General features: G+C 39.8%; 1 protein-coding gene across 5 annotated transcripts; it reads left to right on the top strand.

The window, feature by feature from the left end:
- Positions 1-1,675: 1,675 nt before the first annotated feature.
- Positions 1,676-18,282, top strand: TMEM144 (transmembrane protein 144). Of its 5 annotated transcripts, none has more exons than XM_056345353.1 (13): positions 1,676-1,748; positions 3,981-4,066; positions 5,293-5,489; positions 6,689-6,811; positions 7,200-7,299; positions 7,831-7,911; positions 9,823-9,904; positions 11,036-11,106; positions 11,889-12,007; positions 13,322-13,441; positions 13,909-14,006; positions 15,997-16,050; positions 17,220-18,282. In XM_056345353.1, the coding sequence occupies exons 3-13, from the start codon at positions 5,351-5,353 to the stop codon at positions 17,301-17,303; spliced, it is 1,071 nt and encodes a 356-aa protein (XP_056201328.1). In that variant the 5' UTR covers positions 1,676-1,748; positions 3,981-4,066; positions 5,293-5,350; the 3' UTR covers positions 17,304-18,282. The 5 variants fall into 5 exon arrangements, with proteins under 5 accessions (XP_056201328.1, XP_056201333.1, XP_056201318.1 ...); XM_056345358.1 differs by lacking the exon at positions 1,676-1,748 and adding an exon at positions 2,225-2,523; XM_056345343.1 differs by lacking the exon at positions 1,676-1,748 and adding an exon at positions 2,225-2,617.
- The last annotated feature ends 2,003 nt before the right edge of the window (positions 18,283-20,285 follow it).

Below are 20,285 nucleotides of genomic sequence, written 5' to 3'. Positions count from 1 at the left end.
CAGCCTTTGGGGATAGTGAATACCACAGCTGGAGGACTTAAGAAAAACACAGAGGAAACCATTTGTAACACCGCACAGGTAACAATATTATTATTAATACAAAAAAAGCTACCTAGCAGCTAGTATGTTTTTGCTCCAAAATGTCAGATTAGGTATTAATTTTTGCCAGTATCACTTCTCTATTTTGAAGCAATACATCTCCCGTTTCTTCATCTAACGCTTCCTTCTTGCTCCAGTCAGTCATGTCAGTTTTAAGGGAGAGGGGATTTAAAGATACTTGGGCTTTTTAGTTTTCCAAGATGTCTCACTTTGGTTCCTCCCACTGTAGGTACGACTGCAGAAATTGCTGTGATTCAGCAAAGAACAAAATACTGTCTGTGGTGGACTGTAGAGCATTTTGCAATAAAAGGCATTCTTGAAGTGGACACTTGTTATATTCATCAAAGGCTCTGAAATTTGAAATATGAATGTTGTCATTTTCCATTTTAGTAAATGCTCTGCATTCATGGACTTCCTTTCCCATATACTTTTCATCTCCAACAACCTATGATTTCAATAAAACCAAACAGCACAAGTGAACGCATTGGAATCTGTCCGCACTTGAAGAGTTTCTTGCTTACTCTCAGTGTAATTTCAACTGGTGTGTTAATGAGGAAAGTAATGCTCCAAAACCAGCATGGTTTGAAAAATAGTGAGGAACAGATGGAACGGTGAGGAACGGGTATCAGCTCACGTGGGGTAGGGACAGTAATGAGAAGTGATTGCTGATGGGCTCCTCTGAGACCCATTCTTCCAAATGAAACCAGGGGCAGGATTTTTGGAAAACATTTTTGTTCAGTATCAAGATTCTTCTGAGCCAAACCTCAACACCCTTCTCTATCCCTGGACACCTGAGAGGATGTAGATTCATGCTGGGTCCCTTACTGTACGTGCTCTTGCTTTCTGTGTGCAGGCAGTTCATTGCAAAGGTTTAACATTTTTCTTAGTTTTCCTTTTTTCTGAATAATGTAACATGTAGACTCACATTGCCTTTAGAATCAAACGCACTTCTCCCCCCGAGGCTACATTTGTGATTATCATAAGGGATGTTGTTCCTCTTTCTTGGATGCACTGCAGCTAAACTGTTTCCATAGAGATGTTCCACAGTTCATCTCTCTAAATGTCACATGGACAGATAATTATGTTACAATAATTGATAGCTGGTGCACTTCCAGCTCTACCAAGTCCGTGGGGCTGAGACCTTTGTCTCCGGAGGAAAAAACCGTGTGTCTTTATTATGGGTGATGCAGATTTGATTTGCAAAATCGGAAGCGTTACTTTAGGAAGCTCGCGCGGTGTTAGCACGGCGCTGGATTTGGAATGCCCCTGGGCAGCAGCAGCGCGGCAGCACACGGGTGTGCCTCCACCGGAGCCGCGGCGCCGCCCCACCAGCGGCCGCCTAAGCCCGCGGAGGGCAAAGCGCTTTCGCAGGCCCTGCGCGCCTGAACGTACGGGTTCGCTCCGCGCTGCGCCCCGCCGGGCGGGCACCCGCCGCCACGGGGGCTGCCGGCCGCGGGGGACGGGCGAGCGGAGCAGCCCCGGGCCCGCCCCGGCCTCCGCCTGCTCAGCCCCGCCCCGCGCCGGGATGGGGAAGCGGATGGGGAGGAGGCGGGACGGGGCGAGGGGAAGCGGATGGGGAGGAGGCGGAAGGGGGTGAGGGGCTGCGCAGGCCTGGGCGGGAGGCCGGAGCGGCGGGGGAGGCCGGAGCGGTAGCGCGGCGGGGCTGGGGTGGCGGTAGCGCGGCGAAGGCTCGGGCCGCACGGAGGGCCCCGCCGGCTGAGGGAGCGGGGAGCGGAGCGCCGTCAGAGGCGCCGCGGCGGCCACCGGGGTCAGGGCGGTGCCTGGCTGGAGGGGCTTCCTCAGCTCCTCCCGGGGCGCGTTGCCGAGCGGTTGTGCCGCCCCGCGGTCCCAGGGCCGGGCCTGCCCCGCCGCCTGGTGGCCCTGCCTCACGGGAGCCCGGCCGCCGTGGAGCCCCTGGGCGCAGCGTGCGCCGGTGCCGGGGCCCCGCAGCGCCTGTGCGTTGCGCTCTCCGAGCTGCTGCCCGAACTGCGGCGTTCGCTTGAGGGAGCGTCTTAGGGACGCAAAGAAGCGTTTCTTGAGCAGCTGGTCAGAGGCCGTGGTGTCCCCTGAGGACATCGCTCAGAGCCGCCTCGGGTCTGATCGGAGCCTCCTAAAACCAGGATGGGCATAGCCACCCTTGATGGCAAATAGGCGATAGGAGAAATGCATATGTCAGTGTGGCACACCACCTTTAAAAATACCTGTTCTGTCGGACCTGCCCTGAGGTGAAAGCTTGTGATGCCCTCGGGCAGGCTGCTCGGTTGCACGGCTGCCTGGTCAAACCAGAGGGTAGCAGTATGTTAGTGTTGCGTTCAGGGAGCATCATCATTTGTTGTGTCTGTACAAAGGAAGAAAATGGCGGCACATCTCTGAGGAAACTGTGAAAATACAGAGTGCAACCTTCCAGCAAAGTGAACCAGTGAAGTCAGTAGGATAAGGGCAGTGTGTGGCAACAAAATTCCATTATATTTCCTCTGCAGCTTGGAAACCCCAAGTGCCCTTCATTAAGGGCTACTGGGTGAGAAAAAACCCTTCAGTAACAGCAACTATTCCATTTGTCTCTGCTTGAGTTTCAGATACAACCACTATATTCTAGTATCTTAGCAGCTTCAACAAGCGCATCTGGTTTGGCATCTAGTAGCTATAAGTCTTTGAAGGCACGTATGCTGCAAGCGCATCTGGCAGTAACATGGGATTGCAGATAAGAAAAGAGGCTTTTACTGAACTCTCTGAAGCTCTCTGGTGTGCAAAGCGGGTGCAGGCGTGCCGGTTCATTATTTGCGCTTGACCTTCAATCAATTGTACAAGAAGGGACCTCTGGAGGTCATCTAGTCAACTCTGCTTAAAGCAGTGCTATCATTGAAGTTAGAGCAAGTTGCTCCAGGCCTTGTCCGGTTGAGCTTTCTCTTAAAGGCTTGAAAATGGAGTTGAAAGTTGGGTCTGAAATTTAGCCAGATGTGGAGCTAAGTGGCCCAACAAATTTTAAGCAGTCTGAATGAAACAATGCTCTTTCTTCATTAACTGGAAGTTGTGTTTCTGCTTTTGGTGTCATGATTCTGGTTCTCCAATTGCGCAAGACTTCAATGTGCACAGTGTAGAGATTCTTGGATTATAAAAAGCAAGCAGAAAAGTATATTGCCCCACAGCACACGGATTTCTCTTAGTAGATACAAAACCAAAATATTTTTGAAGTAACATTTCTCTGTACGTTAACGGAATTAAAAAGGCTGGTAAACCACTTTTGATTTAAAAGGTTCTTAGTATTTAACCAGCATAATGACTTAGTGATTTAAAGGCTAAAGTGCTGAGTCCCGCATTCATGGAGGTACAGTGTAATCAGCTTTATTGCTATGTCCTTAGCAGGATGAAGTTCCTGTGCAAAACCCAGCTCTTGTGCCTTACTTACCCACTAAATGAATTAAATGCCTTCACTCCATGAGTCAAGGTTGATGGAGTGAAGATTGCTGATCTAGGCCTTTATCTGTGTTAATCCATTCTTGTGGTGTCACAGTGTTCCATAGCCTGTGAAGTCAGTCTTTGAAGAAACCCTAGCATTGTTATTTGCACTGCTCAGTGTCTACAGGTCCCAGGTGAGACATACTTCATTGGAAGAGTCTTAAATAGAGTGAAAACTTCCAGGAGAAGCTAGTCCTTTAAGTAGGCAAGAGAGATGAAGAGTGAAAAAGATAAATGGAAACACTCAGGTGCCATTGTACCTTCATGATGTGGCTTCTAAATGTCATCTCTGTTTTCATTAAGTACTCAAATTTAACATATGCTGAGGATTTCAAGATTTTAAAGGGGAAAATTGTAGAACCTAAGTGGTCATATTAGTTGTGGGATTGAACTTTTCACCTGCTAATGCAAATAATTAATTTCAGCCAGTACTGGTGGCCCTGCTGAAGCTGTAGATAAAAGCACCACCTCAGCAGATGCAGTTCTCAGTGTCCTGAGGACTCCAGAGAAGGTAAGGCTGCCGGGTAAAATAAGATGAAAGCATGTGCAGTTGCTGATTTCTTCCTTTTTAATAGAGTGTAGTCACAGCACCCCTTACAAGAATTGGCAGAATTTCCACCATGCTATTTCAGCTTTTTTCCTCCAGGCAGTAGCTAGTCCACCGCCACTGGTGGATGTTGAACTGCATAAGGAAGTAATTTGATTCAGTATAAATAGCATTACTATGACAACAGAATTGGATGCGTAACTTTATATATGTATATATATGCCCCTTTATACTGACAGCATATTAGGTATCCCGTTGCCATTTGAAGTTAAATTTCCAAATGCTTTTCTTACATGTAGTCTTTTAAGTGTGGTATGCAATGATCATGTTACTGTAGTTGTCCTCGGAGCTACCTCTTCTGTCCATGAAGTTCTGTCCATGAACCTCTTCTATGAAGTCTTAATTCATATTGAAAGTGTATATGTGGTACTTCTGTTGAGTGTAACCTCAAGATGAATCTCCCACTTTAAAAAACCAAAAGGGAGGAGGGGAAGGGATAATTTAAATTTAATAACTACTACTTTAGATATGGATACAATAAATTTAAAAAGGTATTTGCTTTCTTATTATAGTTATGTGGAATGAATGAAGAAACTTTGAGAGGCAGCTTCTCCCTTTGTTCCCCACAGAAAATACGAAGCTTTATGGACATTTCGTATTAGCTGGAGCAATTCCTGTGATTACTTTATGATCCTACATTGATCTCACTGTGGCATCCATAGAATCTCTGTGCCTGTTTCTGACTTCTAGGCAGGGGGGCTGCAAACTGCTGTAGCTTCTTCTGCCACTTCAGATTTTGCCTAACCACTGCTTTTTCTACACACCCCAGTGTGATTTGGCTACTGGAATAAAGAATATCCTGACAGGGCATCACCCTAAAGCATCAGGGCTTCCCGTAGGCCTCACAGATTCAAATCCTCAAAACCTTGTAGTGCATCTCTGCATTCACGTTGCATGTTTTCTAACATGCTTTTCTGTGAAGCAGATTATGGAACAAAAAATTGTCTTTTTTTTTTTTTTTGGTGCATCTGTTCTTAAGTTACTTCATTCACAATGACAGCGTTTCATGGGATTCTACAGTATGCTTTGCAGACCGTTCCAGGATTTAAGAAATGGATAAGTAGGGTCCTTTATGTTTCAGATCTCTGAATTTAATACTCCATGTGTTTAATTCCACCTTCTGATTTCAGAATCTGTAAGGACCTGCAGCAAAACAACTCCACAAAAAGAGGCATCTTCAGAGCAAAGATGAACATCGGGAAAGCTTACAATACCTTTAACATGAGCAATGGAACAGATCTAGCTATTGGCTTTACCTCTTCCACAGTAGCTATCCTTCTATTTGGGACAAACTTTGTGCCTATTAAGAAGTTTAATACTGGTGATGGTAAACTTTTTTTTTTTTTTTGTTGGCTTTGGTATATTTCCTAATGGGAATAGTATTTTTACCAGCAAATATGAGAGTTTCTATTGCTAGAGTTACAAATATCATCACAGCCTTAATCCATAAAGCGTGTTTTAATTTTCTTTGCTATTGTTAGGGTATAAAGCAGTAATGTATTGGTTCAGGATGTGGCAAATCTTTAGAAGAGCCTTTTTTATGTGGTGGTGTGCATTTTAACAGTGATGTTGTATGTTTCATGAGCATTTTGCAATGGAGAGTGAAATGTCCTTTCTCCTACCCTTGTGGGGATTCTTAAATACACAGTGGTTTTAATACTGTAAAAGTTGTTGGACTTTAGAGTGTTGCCTTTCAGTTGTGGACCTAACATAAAAACAACCAAAAACTGAGATTGTAATACTTTTATCTGGTGACTTACTAAGAGGAAGCAATCACTTCTATTTCCTGCTTGGAATTTTATCATTTTACAGTACTAGGTTCATGTTGTATTTGCATGTTTATAGGAAGCATAGACAATTACCAGATTCCTGAATGAATAAATCTGCCATTATGTTTTGGCAAGAATGGTATCTGCATTACAGGCTGGATATAACCTCTCTCTGCTTTGTGCCAAATATGGTCCTAACAAGACAAGGCTAGACTTCAAAGTGAAAGTCTTAGCTCACCTGGCATGCAGTTAACAGGTCTGCCTTGTTGATCCTTTAGATAATCTACAAAGGTAGAAGAGATCTGTCCGAAGTTTTTGTCATCCTCAGTGTCCTGGGTTAGTGGAACAGCCTGAGCCCTGAGCTTTGAAGGAGTTTTGTCCTGTGCAGTCATCTGTGTTATCTGTTGCTAGGGTGGTGGGAGAAGTTTGCAGTAACTGAATAGCCTCTTTGTCAGAAGCCTATCAAGATTTTTGTATGTTTGAGATTCAGGGCCTGTGTAAACTTTGTCCAGCAAAGCGTCTTTTGCAGCTGCATAAAAAGAATGCATGGTAAGGAAAAGACTGACAGAATTATAATACCCCACCCTAAAATGCATCTTTAATATATATCGTAACACAGTTCCCAGAAATTCACAAAGGAGGTGGCCACCTTTTGATTTTTTTCTGTACTGTTTTATCTAAAATATAATATTGTTAAGAGATTCACACATGCAGTATTCTACAAGTTCTCTGTTATGTGCATTTGATTTTTCCGTAGGTATGTTCTTCCAATGGATTCTCTGTGCCTCCATATGGATAGTTTCTTTGGTGGTCAATTTAATCCAGAATTGCCCCCGGTTTTGGCCTCTGGCTATGGTTGGGGGTTTTGTGTGGGCTACAGGTAAGGATAAAGAGATTCTATTCCTTAAAATGCAAAGTAATCCTAACTCTTCATAAAAAAGAAGCAGTGATAAAAACTTTTCTATATATAAAGTAGTAGTTATTTGACTTTTTAAAGTCTCAGTATTAACAGAGCTGTACCCTTACAGCAAATAGCATTTTATTATGCTTATCTTACAAGCAGCAAATTCACACCAAAAATAACTATTAAAATGGAACTGAGGAAAAGTCCACGTTTAATGTTTGGAAGTTTTTAAAACACTATCTCCTACCACCTAAGAGTTGCCTGAATTTCTTTGCCTTCTGAACAGTCACAGAATCTAAAGCTAAATATGCAAGATCACAGTCAAGCTTTTAAATTGATTTTAATTTTGTTTTTTGTATTTCAGGCAATGTCACAGTTGTCCCTGTTGTTAAGACTATTGGCTTAGCTCTTGGTCTTTTGATATGGGCTTCTTTTAATTTGCTGACAGGTTGGGCAAGTTCAAGGTGAGTATGTTTAAGTCATACATAATTAACGTTGCTAATTTTTCATTAATAACTGCAATAAAAACACTTATCACTAATAAAGAGTATTTATCATAGAAATGAGTTCTTTTTCCCTTTCAGTGGAAAGTACTCAGGTTAATTATTTTATCTTCTAGTGTTTCCTTTGTTTCAATAGGAAGAGGAATGCCCAATGACGTTCATTAACAAAATTGAGTGAATAAATAATGTCTCTGTTAATGTAAAACTAGTACACTGCATTTTTTCTTCTACAGCCTGGGCTGATAAGATAAATTAACTTCAATTTTTAAATAACCAGATTAAAAAAAAAAATCAGTGTAAATTAAATTAGTTTAAAGATTAATTTTGTAAAGTAAACATAGCTTTTTTAAGTCATCTGAAGCGCTGATCCAATATTGCAAATATAAACTCAAGCAGAATTATTTACATGAGTAAAGTCTTCCAAGACTGGGTTATAATCTAACTACTTGTATGCAGTCAGTGCAACTAAGTGAAACTGGTTAAATTTTCCAGGTTTGGCTGGTTTGGAATTGACCCAGAAGAGGTATCCAGACCAATCTTAAATTATATTGGAGCTGGACTTTCACTCTTAAGGTAAAAAATTATTCTTAAAATAAATTTCTGTAATGTAAAATATAAATATAATAACCACAGGGACAATATAACTAAAGGGTAAATGTATTGAAGTATTTTTTGCAAATTGATTTACTGCACAGTTCATGAGCTATCCATACGTACCTGGTCAGTGTTGTATGTCAGAATAGAAACATACATGATATGCAGTACAGAGGTGAAATGGGTATTCATAATTGCAGAAATGTGTTTTTATGCTGATAGGCATGGCCAAGGCAGAACAGTGATGCACGGATTGTCTCTAGCTAGGTTGTTCAAGTGGCTCCCTTCCCCAGGTTTGTGAGAGAGGAAGAACTGTCTAGAAGAATCTTGGTGAGAAAACATCTGATTTCTGATCTGTCGGGGTACAAATCCTTCCCCTTAACTGCAGATCCCTTCCCAGATCCTTCAGGGTCCATGAAAAGCCAGACGCTTTGCATTATCTCTAGTCCTTAATAGCTCCCTGTCTTGTAACTTAAGCCACACTTACAACATCGCCCAACAGTGGTGCCCTTTGGGATCTTTGGAAGGGCTTCTACTCTTATTTTTTTTGTTTATGATTTGTACAAGTGCACATTTTGGTCCAAACACAGGAAAGAGGGTCTTTGTTACATAGCAGTGTTCTTGCTTTCCAGCTGGGTGGCCAGGAAGGTCTTTCTAGGAACGTAACACTGGCCCTAAATCCTAGGGGCAGTAGGCTTGCCATAAGCGTGCTAAGCAGCCAATGCACTTTAATGCCTTTAGAAAAAGAAGGGCATTAAGAACATGGAGATGGTGGAGCCATAGTTGATTGCTGTGGAAGAGCCACTGCCTTAGATTCACGAATTTGGATTGCAGTCTTCCTCTTTCCTAAGAGTCCACAGCTTTTTACCCATTACCATTAGGTGTAGCAGATGATTTTGTATGGTACCCAGAAAATGGTAGCAGTACTGCTGTTTTTGCCTTGTTGAATTCATTCAACTCACCACCTGCTTCCTGCCTCTTTCTGAGATATTACGGACAAGTGATTAACAGAGAAGATGGTTGTGACAGAATATGTTTTCCTGGCAAGCTGCACAAAGCCTGTGTATGTTGCTCTGCAGTGCTCAGAAGCATGCATTTCATTTTAGCCTCCTGTGTGGAACCGGTATATGTTTGTCTAGTCCCTCTGGAGGAAGCTGACATCGTTTCATATCTATCCTTATTCCTTCAGTAGGAGATGAGTCATTCTTTAAATGGAGACATTCTGTTTACAATTACGAGAAGGAATCTCTAAATCATTAAAATAGCTCTCATAAAAATATAAAAACAGATCCTGCCAGTTGTGGTTGCACATACTTACCTGATTTCCTGGGGCTGGGGCACAAGTAGTTACGTTTACCCTTTCTTCTCCATTTTCTTCACTTCGTGCACTGGAGCACCACTGAGCCATACTCCTTCGACATATGCTTGACCCCCTGTAGGAGCAGCATTCCCTCACTCACATATGATAGAAGACTGAAAATGAACTTAGTTTCTTGAGCACAGAGCCAATTCTGTGCAGGTTTAAGCTTTTCCATATAGAATTTTCGTGCAGAGTTCCATCGTGTGTGTGGTTTAGCACAAAAGGGCACTGTTAACTAAAGCAGCTGTTGTTAACATGTGGTTGTAACTGCACACTATAAAATGGAGACATTTCAATCCCATTACATAGAGGAGAGATCTATAAAGTAATACAAAGACTAATTTATATACTTCCACTTAAGTTGTTTAAGACTGTTAAAAGCAATTGCATTTTAAAAATACATTGAAGTGACTCTAGGGCAATAATGAAAACAAAGTAATACGCCTACAAATATGTTTGGTCTCTGGACACTAAATGTTATGTCCTTGTGAGCTGACGTGATATTTATTGGTCTATTTTTCTCTTCTGAGTGCTGTCATATTTCTTTTTATAAAAACTGAAGTCCAGACTTCTTCAGCTTCATTAGAAAGCACACCTTTACTGAGAGAAAGTGTAAGTACTCTACAGTTGTTGTTTTACAGCAGCGAAAGTACATACCCATTTGAAAACAAGAAAGTTGCTTAATGTTAATCAGATTTTCTAGGATTTATGGTGGAATACAACCAATGCAAATGTATGTAGTTTTATGTATTTAATTTAGGGATCTTGCATATCCAGTTGAATGTGAGCAACAGAAAAGCTTTTCCCTTAGTAGTCCTATTTCGTTATGGCAGAGGTTATATGAAAGATAAAATGTATTACTTTGCTACCAGAGAAGAGGAAGCAATTTTAATTAAACTGTAAAATTAGGAAGGTGCTTAGATGAAAGGCAGCGGCGTGTGATTCTCATCCACCAGATTTTTGCCACATTACAGAGCCAGGAGATTGTCAAGAATTGCTGATTCTCAGCATCAGCTGTGACACAGGTTGGAGGCCAACAAGGGTTGCTAGATTGGCTGTTGCTCCTTTGGGAGCCCAAAGTACAGAACAAAAGCTGGAGAGCAGTAGGCTGCTAGTACTATTGTACCTTACTCTTGTAGGTCGGTGCTCAGTTGCTACCTGAACAGAGAGTTTCTGTCTGTGCTCCATGTTCATAAGAGGTGCAGTCTACCAGACCAAATCACAGAAGACAATCTGATTGCAGGATTAGAATAAAGGGATGTTGCAATTTCTTTATGCTATGGGCAAGTGTGGTTATTTCCGTGTTTGCAAATAGTCCTAGTATTCTGATAGTAACACCAGAGCTATCAACGAAAGAAAAAACTACATCATAAATAAATTCTGTAGATGAAATCATTTTACATTTGAGGAAGGACAAGTTCTGAAAGTCAGATCTACCTTCATGCGGATAAAAAAAAAATGGCTAGCAAGTGCTCGATTATGTAGTAAACCCAAAGTCCATATCCAAACTCATAGTTGTAAACTTTGAGGTTCAGAGATCCAATTATCAGTTTATTTTATTTAAAAAAATAAATATTCTTCTTTCTTCAGAGTATTTCTTTAAATTCCTTTTGTTTCTCTTTCCATTTTCACTTTGTTTTCTTAGAGCAAAATGTTCTGTTTAATACAGTGTTTGACGTTTGGTGGTTTTTTTTTTTAATCAAACTAAACTAAACTTGTGTGAAAACTCCTTGGTTTTTGCAGTCTATTAATGTTTCTGAAGATGCATCTGACTCATGGGTGGACAGATTTTCTCCAGCAAAAAAGAGGCTGATGTAAGTTATTAACAGTTCTTTTACTGGTACAGGCCAAGTAGCCAGAGAAAGTAGTTGATGAGCACAGCATAAGAGCAGAATTTGTGTCCTGTGGTTTTCCTAGCACAGCCATGCACTAATAAATAACAGTTTTTAAAGTACTAGTGTAGTGTGCGTATCTATACATACATAGCTGCACAGATAATTATTTAATTTGCACTGTTGAGTGTGCTTTATCTTGCCAGTTAAGTACTAGTTAATACTACGAAAGAACAACATTTGGCAAAGTAAGTAGCAATAGGAGCTAAGTTATTACAGAGCTGGTTTTTATCACCTGGTTGATTAGCACTCCAGCATAGAAGGAGCCTGTGCTAGTAACGTACTTCCAGGTGTGGTTTCCAAGTGAATACATCTGGAGAAGGCACAGTAGTATGGTAAGGAAATAGCAGAAGTGCTCCAAGGTGGAAGCAGCAGCTAGTGAGGGGCTGATGTGAGGAGTGGAGGCAGCCAAGAACACAATGATCTGGAGGTGGAGGAGGGGACTAAAAAGACAACAAACCTGGTTGTTTATAATAGTTACAAAGAATAAGTAGACTGCAACGGTGAAGCTGAGGGATGGAGCATTTTAATTATTTTGTTTGTTTTCTCCTAGCTCTGCTTTTAAGAAAACCTAATTAGTTGATTTCTTTTGTTTTCGTATGATTCATAGTCTTAACTGCTGTATTGGATTTGCTTGTGTGGATTTTCTACTTCCGTAATTAATGCTAGGCTATTTTCTCTGATTTTTTTTTCACTTTTTAAAGAGGATGTAGTCTGGCTGTAGTAGCTGGAATACTCTATGGTTCCAGTTTTGTACCAGTGCTTTACATCAAGGACCATGGAAGAAGAAACGAAACTGTGTACACAGGAGCAAGTCAATTTGGTAAAGGCTAATAGATCACTTCTACTTGATTTCATTGTATATTGTGTTCTCCTGCTTTTGTAAAGGCATAGAGTGCAATTCTTGATGTGCCTGAAAATATGTTGTGACAGCTTACCAGTTCTGCATTACATGTCGCCGTAATCATAGTAGTAGCACTCCTTTTTTCTCAGAGGTGAATTACACCATTAAAAGAACAGTGAGAAACAGCCCAGAGGATACCATAATAACTCGTAGCTATGTTTCAGAAGGCGTTAGATACTAGCACTCTCAAAACACAAAATTTGTATGCCTGGAACATGAGGTAAACAAGGGCAAGGCTGCCAGTTGCCCAATTGGTACACTGATAGAGGAAGAGCTTGATCAAAACTGATGATCAGAAGAGATATATAACAACATAAGTAATTAAAACCTTGTAGGGTTTTGAAATGGAAACCTTTTGATGTAAGTCTAATTGGCAATTTCAAACAATGTTTCCCCAGAAGTATTTTCCTTAAGGTTTAGTGTATAGTCTGTCAGGTCTTAAGAGCAATGTATTGCTGAGACCGCATAATGTTCTCATTAAGAAATTGTTTGTTGTCATCACATACGATTTGTCTTGAATACTGCAACTTACGTATTCCCCAGCTAGACAAAACAGATGTTATCGTCACTGTAGCTGCCTTTCCTCTTGGGAATTTACAGCTCCAAGGAGATAGAGATCACCTTGCTACCTGCTTCTGCTTTGCCAAGTCGGAAATACTTTTTTTAGCACAAATGAAGTCCATAAGGGATTTATTATTGTTAATGATTATAGTGGTCAAAATTGTGATACATTATTAAAGATTTTTAAAAAAGGATAAAACTGTGCTGTGTTTAGCTTATACGATACGTGGAGTTGTCTTGCCCTTAAATGTACAGAAAACAAACAAGGCTATGCAGGAACACAGGTGTAGATGGTCAGGACAGGATGTAATTATGTAAAATCCCCACCCTAGTTTTGTAGCCTCATCTGAGGATTTTCTTAAGGTTTTAATAAACCAATTCAGTAGTTTGACTATTACTAAGGTTCCAAAAATAACAACTGGCAGAAATGCCTAAAAGCCCATAAAAAAATGTTAGGGTCAACGCAGCAATTAATTCATGTTTAATGTATGTGTGATTGACCAATTCCATCCAGTCAGACTAGCCGCTGTCTTCATCACAATTGAATGTGAGTTGTTAGCAGTAGCACCTTACGTGGTTTTTTTCTTATGCAAATGCTGTCAGTGAAATAAAGTTAGTTAAAATTAATAACTGATGTTTTAGGCTGATATAATTTTGTCATTTCTCTTTCAGATTTAGATTATGTTTTTGCACACTTCAGTGGAATATTTCTTACAAGTACCATTTACTTTTTGATCTACTGCGCAGTCAGGAAAAATAGACCTAATGTTTATCCTCAAGCCATATTGCCAGGTATGACTTTTATTAAAATTAGCAATTAATTTCAGTTATTCTGACCATTTTGCAATAATTAGTTCAAGCTGTATGTGTTTGAATTGTAATTCACCTTTCACTTTTTGGTCTCTTTTGAAAGATCACTCCTATTAGGTTAATTAATTAAGGTTAAGAAACAGTGATAAATTTTGTTCTAATCTGAAGCTAGAACAAAATGACATTGCATACAGCAGGTTTTCAAAATTTCATTCTGCCAGAGTGGAGAGTGCATTGCCCAGAAAATTGTGAACTTTAATTTGCTACTTCAGTTGTACTAGCCAATTTTATCGCTTGACCTTTGGTTTAGATTATCGGAGCCAGCTTGTTAAAGTGGTTAGCATACTAAAATACATACAGTTTCTGTATTGTGCTACAAATACAAATGTTCCACAAATTGCTGTCTATACCTTACTGTGCATGTTGATGATTGGGATCTGTTTTTTTAGGGTTTGTTTCTGGTGTGCTTTGGGCAATAGCCAATTGCTGTTGGTTCATAGCCAATCACTATCTCGGCGCTGTGGTCAGCTTTCCGATAATTACTGCAGTAAGTATATAAAAAATAAAATCTCTGACTAGAATTAAGTGAAGGTTTTTGGTTTTTTCCCTCCTGTTTGTGGAATTAAGTTGAAATTATGACATGTCTAAAGCATTTGAATCAAGAGTATACATTGCCTTTTCTGCTTGTCTGTGCTAGGCTTTGGTTTTCTAGGAGGATATGTGGCAGTGACAGGCACCATCTTGGCAATGCCAAGCTTAAAACCCCAGAAGAATTGAAAGTGTGAGTCCTGAGGCTATGTAAAAGTCAAAGCTTTGTAGTCAGAACTATATCAATATTGAGTAGTAAACTGAAGTGATTAAAAGAAACATTTTATGCTTTCGGCCCAGCAAGTACATTTTGTTCCGGATGTTCTTATTTGTGACTTTTATCGTCTAGCAGTCATTTTGGTTGTCAGGTATATTTCCTGTTTACAGTTCTTGAACAAACAGAAAAGATTAGGTATTGCTGAAAAAATGTTCTTATGCAAATGAGGGGAAAATAGGTTGGCCCATTTTGTCTGGTTTATTCCTAGTTATGATACCATAACCTTTAAAGCACCGTTTATTTCCAGAAGCTGCATAAATTCCATTACTATGTAAAAATAAAACTTTGCCTTTACTCTCTTCCCAATCTGCTAGATGGTGATGCAAAAGCGGATAACTTCTGACAAATGAAATTTCTTAAGTATCAAAACCAAAGTTTTGCCGAACAGCTGTATTTTTAGAAGCAAACTAATGAAACAACATTAATAGGGATTAAGCTTTGCCTCAAGATGCAGTAAATCAGAATAAACTCTGCAGTGTGCAATGAAAAAAAGACAGGCTTGGGATCATTCTAATTATAAATTGGAAGGATTAATGGAAAGCAGCTTTAGTAACTTAGTTATCAGTATGCCTAAAGGGCAAGGATGTAAAGTCATGAAATGAAAAATGTAAGGACAGCACAGATGAGAAACTGCCGGTCTGGACCACAGGTTCAGAACTGCTGCTTTATTTCATCCCAAAGTGAATTTCAGACAGCTATTCATCACATTCCTTTTAGAATTTGTTTAATTTCTAAAATACATTCCTCTCACAGTGTACGTTATCTAAAAAGTGAAATAACACCTTAGCTATTATTCAAATAATAGTTGGTAATTTCACTAGGAAACAGCACCCACAGGTGTGAGGCAGTTTCCTGCTGGCCTGAATCTGTGTCCTGTCAGCTGTACAGAAGATGGAGAGAAGACGATCACTGTCCAAACATCTGTTTCTGGGAACAGCTCTAACGGGAAGCATTTATAGAGCCAGTTTTTGCTTCATTTTCAGCTAATACTTTTTCATCAGTCGTGAAAATTCAGATCACTGCTCCCACAGGGGAAAAACGATATTACTAAAAGTGCCTGGAAATTGTCGTTGTGTATCGCTGTCTGCTGTTAGCTAGGAAATCTGTACAGCAGCATCGGAGATAACCAGTATTTTCCTGACCTGGCTGGCTGGCTTTGTGCTTTGTCCAGATGCCTGCTATACAGGAAATGCATGTATGTTCCAGTCTTTTGATACCGTACTGAGCGATAAAATCAAACTCTGTCCAACTAGTTAGTCATGCCAATAAAGGAAATGTTGGGAATATCCATGGTAGCTGCTAATAAACCTGAATAGTCCTCTGAAATGTGGTAACGTCATGGACTGTACTTTGGACTGAAGTAAGGCGTATTATTTGGAGCCTACTACAAGAATGTGTAACAGCCAGCACAGACTCCAAAGTGCAATTTAAAAAGAAATTGTGCCTCTGGCTAAAGAGGCAAGAGACTTCTTTTTTTCATTCTTGAATATTTTTACTGTGTCTTACTTTATAAAGATTTCAGTGATGTTTTTGCCATGAGTGCTGTAATTATGTGGAATGGAAAGGCCTAAATTTGTTATCTGGACAAAATTCAACCACCCTGAGAACAGTAGTGAGAAGGCAGTACATTTTAATGAAGAGCTGTAATGTACAAATGAATCTTATCCTTTAGGGTCCTGGCCTTGTTGCTGCAATGTGGGGAGTCCTTGTATTTAAAGAAATCAAGGTAATCTTATTAGGTCTCTTACCTGATCTCTTCTGCTTGTCTCTAGCTGTAGCAACAGCATGAGTTGGTGTACAGCTGTATCTCTGTTTCTCTTCCTTATCTCTGTTTCTCTTCCTTACAAGTATTGCACTGTGAAGCCGAAAGTCGTATCATACAATGCTAAGTTTTCCACAAAAGATGAAGAACTGTGAACAATTTTTACAGGAATGAAGATTTGAGTTCCGTAACTGTATGAGCAGCAGTAGGAGTAAAGGAAGACTGTAGCAGGGCCAGGAGGATGTCAGGCACAGCCCTAGAGCAGCCTTTATTCGAGATAGTTCTTTCAGTGTGGGCAGGGGAATGAACAGTTGTCCTAATAATCACATGGACAAGTAGACTAGACTTTTAGGGTCAGGTTCACCAAAGGACCAAAAAATGAGGTGGAGGTTAGTTGGCCTTGTCGGCTACTATAATGTGGAGATCCTAAGCTCATACATACGGCAGTGATTGCCTAGAACAGGCTAATTTACTCTACTGGATATTAACATATATGGCAGAAATTAATTTTTTAAGTAGAATTTGAAGCATTAAACACTAGCAGCTTAATCCTCGGGTTCACTTAGCTAATCTGTCCAGGATCCATAGTTACCTAATTTGCCATTAGACATATTCTTTCCTAATGTTTCTGGTAACTGTGTAAAATGTGTTAGGCACATTTCTGGATCAGGAACTAGAAGTTCTCTCTTTCCCCCACTGCAGATCAATGTTTTGCCAGACTAAAGACCAACATGTTCATTATCCAAGTCATTGTCACTCACCAAGTCTTTTATCCTTCTCATACATTTTAGAAGTCTATGCATAAGTGCTTACTCCTTAAAAATAATCTGAAAACAGGCAAAGGCCTTTAAAAATACTCTTTGAAAAATTGCTGAATTAGTTCTGTAAATATTTTCATAAGTGTATGGTGCCATAGATTATCTGTATTAAACTCTTTTGAGCAGCAAATACATTACAAACTTTATATAAAAGAAAATGGTATAAAGTTTACCATTTCATGTTAATGGATTTATTCATTTTGTCATAAAATGAAACCCTAGTTCTTTTATTTTAACTTTTTATTTTCTTTTGGTGAAGTGATATCTATTATGACAACATGATACTTCTCTTTTTCTCTCCCATTGCCTATCCAGGGACTGAAAAACTACATTTTACTTTCAGTAGCATTTTGCATCATTTTGGCTGGATCACTCTCCACAGCTTTTTCTAAAGCTTGAAAGGATCTTCTGGACCAGTAGATGGTGCTACTGTTTAATATAAATAGAAAGACAATATTGGTATATCGCAATATATAATAACTTTCAAAACGTATGTCCAGTGTTTACCCTGATTTGCTTCAGACAAGTGGAAAATAAAACTTTTGCTAAATGTTCCTATTTGGCGTGAAAGAATCTGGAAATGATTGTTTCTGCATGTCTTGGAACACTAAAAATATCAAAGGATTTTATTAAAGCTAAATGATTTTACAGTTAATAATTTTTTTTCTGGTTCAGGTACTAAACTTCATGTCATCATAAATTGCAGTTCACTGTGGTAATGGTGAATAAAGGGATTTTAATTATTGGGCTGTAATACTGTATGTATTTGCAAGCTGATTTGTTTTACTATAATGTTCTGTCTTAGTGACTTGATTATAAAATGTCTTGTAAAAACTCTTATGGAACTGATACACGTGCAGACGTGAAACATTTTTAATTTAGAAGCATTATTCTTTAAAGCCATCAGTTTACATAAAAACACTGTCTTCCAATCACTTCAAATTTTGAAGGAAATAGGGGGGAGAAAAAAAGGTGCTGAAAATAAATTACTTGTGTTTGCTGCTGAACTGTTTAGTTGCAAGAATATTATGTAGAAATCGGTAAAGGATGCAAATAGTTGGGGAATATTGTTTGGCTTTTTTGTTTTGGTTGCAAGTAAACATTACATTTCTGCACTGCAACATGAGCTAAGTATGTGATTCAGTTTGTTTCCAAATAACTTTGAGCTTTTTCTGAATACTTAATTTTCTATGTAGCATATTCAAATCTTAAAAATTATGTATGTCGGTATTTATTACAGTGAAGCATCATGCTAAACTACCCAATCATTGTTCTGCCCAAAGCAAAAGGTTATGTATGTAGATGTAAATTGCTTCTGACAGTTGTTGTCTAACTTGTTTCTTTAAAAAAATAAACAAAAGAAGTAGTTTTCACAATATTTTTAGGCAAACTAACCAGATTCTAACTACCTGTCCTGCTAGAAGCCCTGATATCTAAAGGAAATTCCCCTTGAGGAATGTTACGACCACACTAACGTGGAGAACTTTTTATTTTCTTACTGATGGCAGCTAACCTTTATGTATTGAAAGCAAGTTGTCTGAACCTCCCCTTAGTCTTTTCTTCAGTATGTTGGACAACCCTGGCTCCTGCAGTCTTCCCTTGTTTGTAATGCGCTCATCATTTTTCTTGCTCTTTCCTGACCTCTCACTAAGTAGACTAGATCTCTGTAGAAAAACTGGACGTGGCAGTCAGCCTACAGTCTGAGAAAAACCAAGAGAAGCAGCAGTAAATATTTTTTTTTTTCATCCAATTTGCAAAGCCTGTTTGTGATTACACATCGTTGTATGACACTTTTTGCCATCACGGCTTGATAATTGTTAATGTGCTCAGACTGCAATCATAATTTCTCCTTTTTTTCCTTCCACCCTTTTTTGTCTCCTGTTTATCAGATTTGATCGTAGAACTGTTACTTAGCCTGCTTTTTCCCATCCTGTGTTGTTGTTTCCTACCCAAGTGTCAGAACTTGGTGTCTGACAGGGTTTTTTTCCCCCTTAAGGCATTTTGTTAATTGTGCTTTGTATGTCAGCCCCATCCTCCAACAAATTGGGAACATTTTCCAGCCAGATGTCATCTGCAAATTTAATAAACATGCTCTCTAATTATTGTCAATAATTTATGAAAATGCAGCATGCTACTAGCCTTTACTTACTTTTTGGAATCTAATTGAACACTTTTCACTCTGACAGGGAACAATTGAATGTTCTGGAGTACAATTTCCCTCTGTCTTATGGTGGGTTTATTTAGACTGCATGCTCCCAGCTTTTATTTAATGTCTGATAGAGTTGTTAAAGATACATGATGTGCACCACCCTAATACCTGATACCCAGTATCCAGGTCGGGCACAATTGCTTCTTGACAGATCCTTGCCCGTTAATCACCTAGCCATTGTTCTGTTAACAAGGAAGAGTTTGTTCACATGTTTTTGAAATAACTTGAATTCAGTTGGACATGTCTAGTTTCCCTAGATCAGTTTCCCTTCTTAAAGATCACAAGAACTTCTATATTCCTGGAATATAGACCATGCTGGAAATTTTCTGATAAACAAAGAATATTTTTTTTTCCACACAGTTACTGAGAAAAACACTAGCCTTGTAACTCACTATTTTGCTAAAATAATTATAACTCAATACAGTGGTTTTAAAGACTGTGTGATTACAGCACCAGTCCACTTTGATGTACCAATGCAATTGCTCAGGGAAGATCATCTGTTTAGTTTACTACTACCTGCAGGTCACCTTCCACATTTGGTTGAAGCCTGCAAGGACAGTCTACGCTAGTCAATGAGGTATGCTCTTCACTAGTTTATTTTAAGCAAAATACTAATGCCACAGTCTGGAAAAATGCTTGGAAAATGTTCAGCCAGAATTCTCGGGGTGCAGACCCCTGACTGTGTGAGCTGGGGGTGAGCTAGCCTGTGCATGCTGCCAGTGCCAGGGTGGAGCTAGCTTTAAGGAGTGTGTAAAATACACTTTGTACAACAGGTCTCTCAGGCCCCAGAGCACCTCCAAAGGAGAATAGGAGCAAGAAGAAACAAAGGTCAGAGAACCAGGAGATACAAGAGTGCATGGCATGATTAAGAGCTGAACTAAGCATCAGAAAACCGACAGAGCCTTTTCTAGCAGAGCAAAACTCTGGGAAGAAAAAGAAAGAGAGGAGCAGATGAAGCTGTGTGGAGATGTTTGGAGGTTCAGTGTGTCACAGCTGAAGCAGGGTCTGATGGTGTCTCCCAGTTGTCTTCCACAGCTGGGCAAGCCACAGTACTCGCTGAAGGGTCAGTGCCGAGGGGCTGTCGTGCAATTGCTGGTGTGCCTGCACCTGCTCTGCTTGGCACCTGCACCCCATCTGTGCGAGGAACCAAGCGGGGTTGCCCAAGCCCGGCC

The sequence above is a fragment of the Falco biarmicus genome, chromosome 1 (assembly GCF_023638135.1).
Source record: "Falco biarmicus isolate bFalBia1 chromosome 1, bFalBia1.pri, whole genome shotgun sequence".
NCBI classification, from domain to species: Eukaryota; Metazoa; Chordata; class Aves; order Falconiformes; family Falconidae; genus Falco; species Falco biarmicus.
The sequence above is the reverse complement of the archived record's forward strand: the minus strand, read 5'-3'. Positions and strand labels throughout refer to the sequence as shown.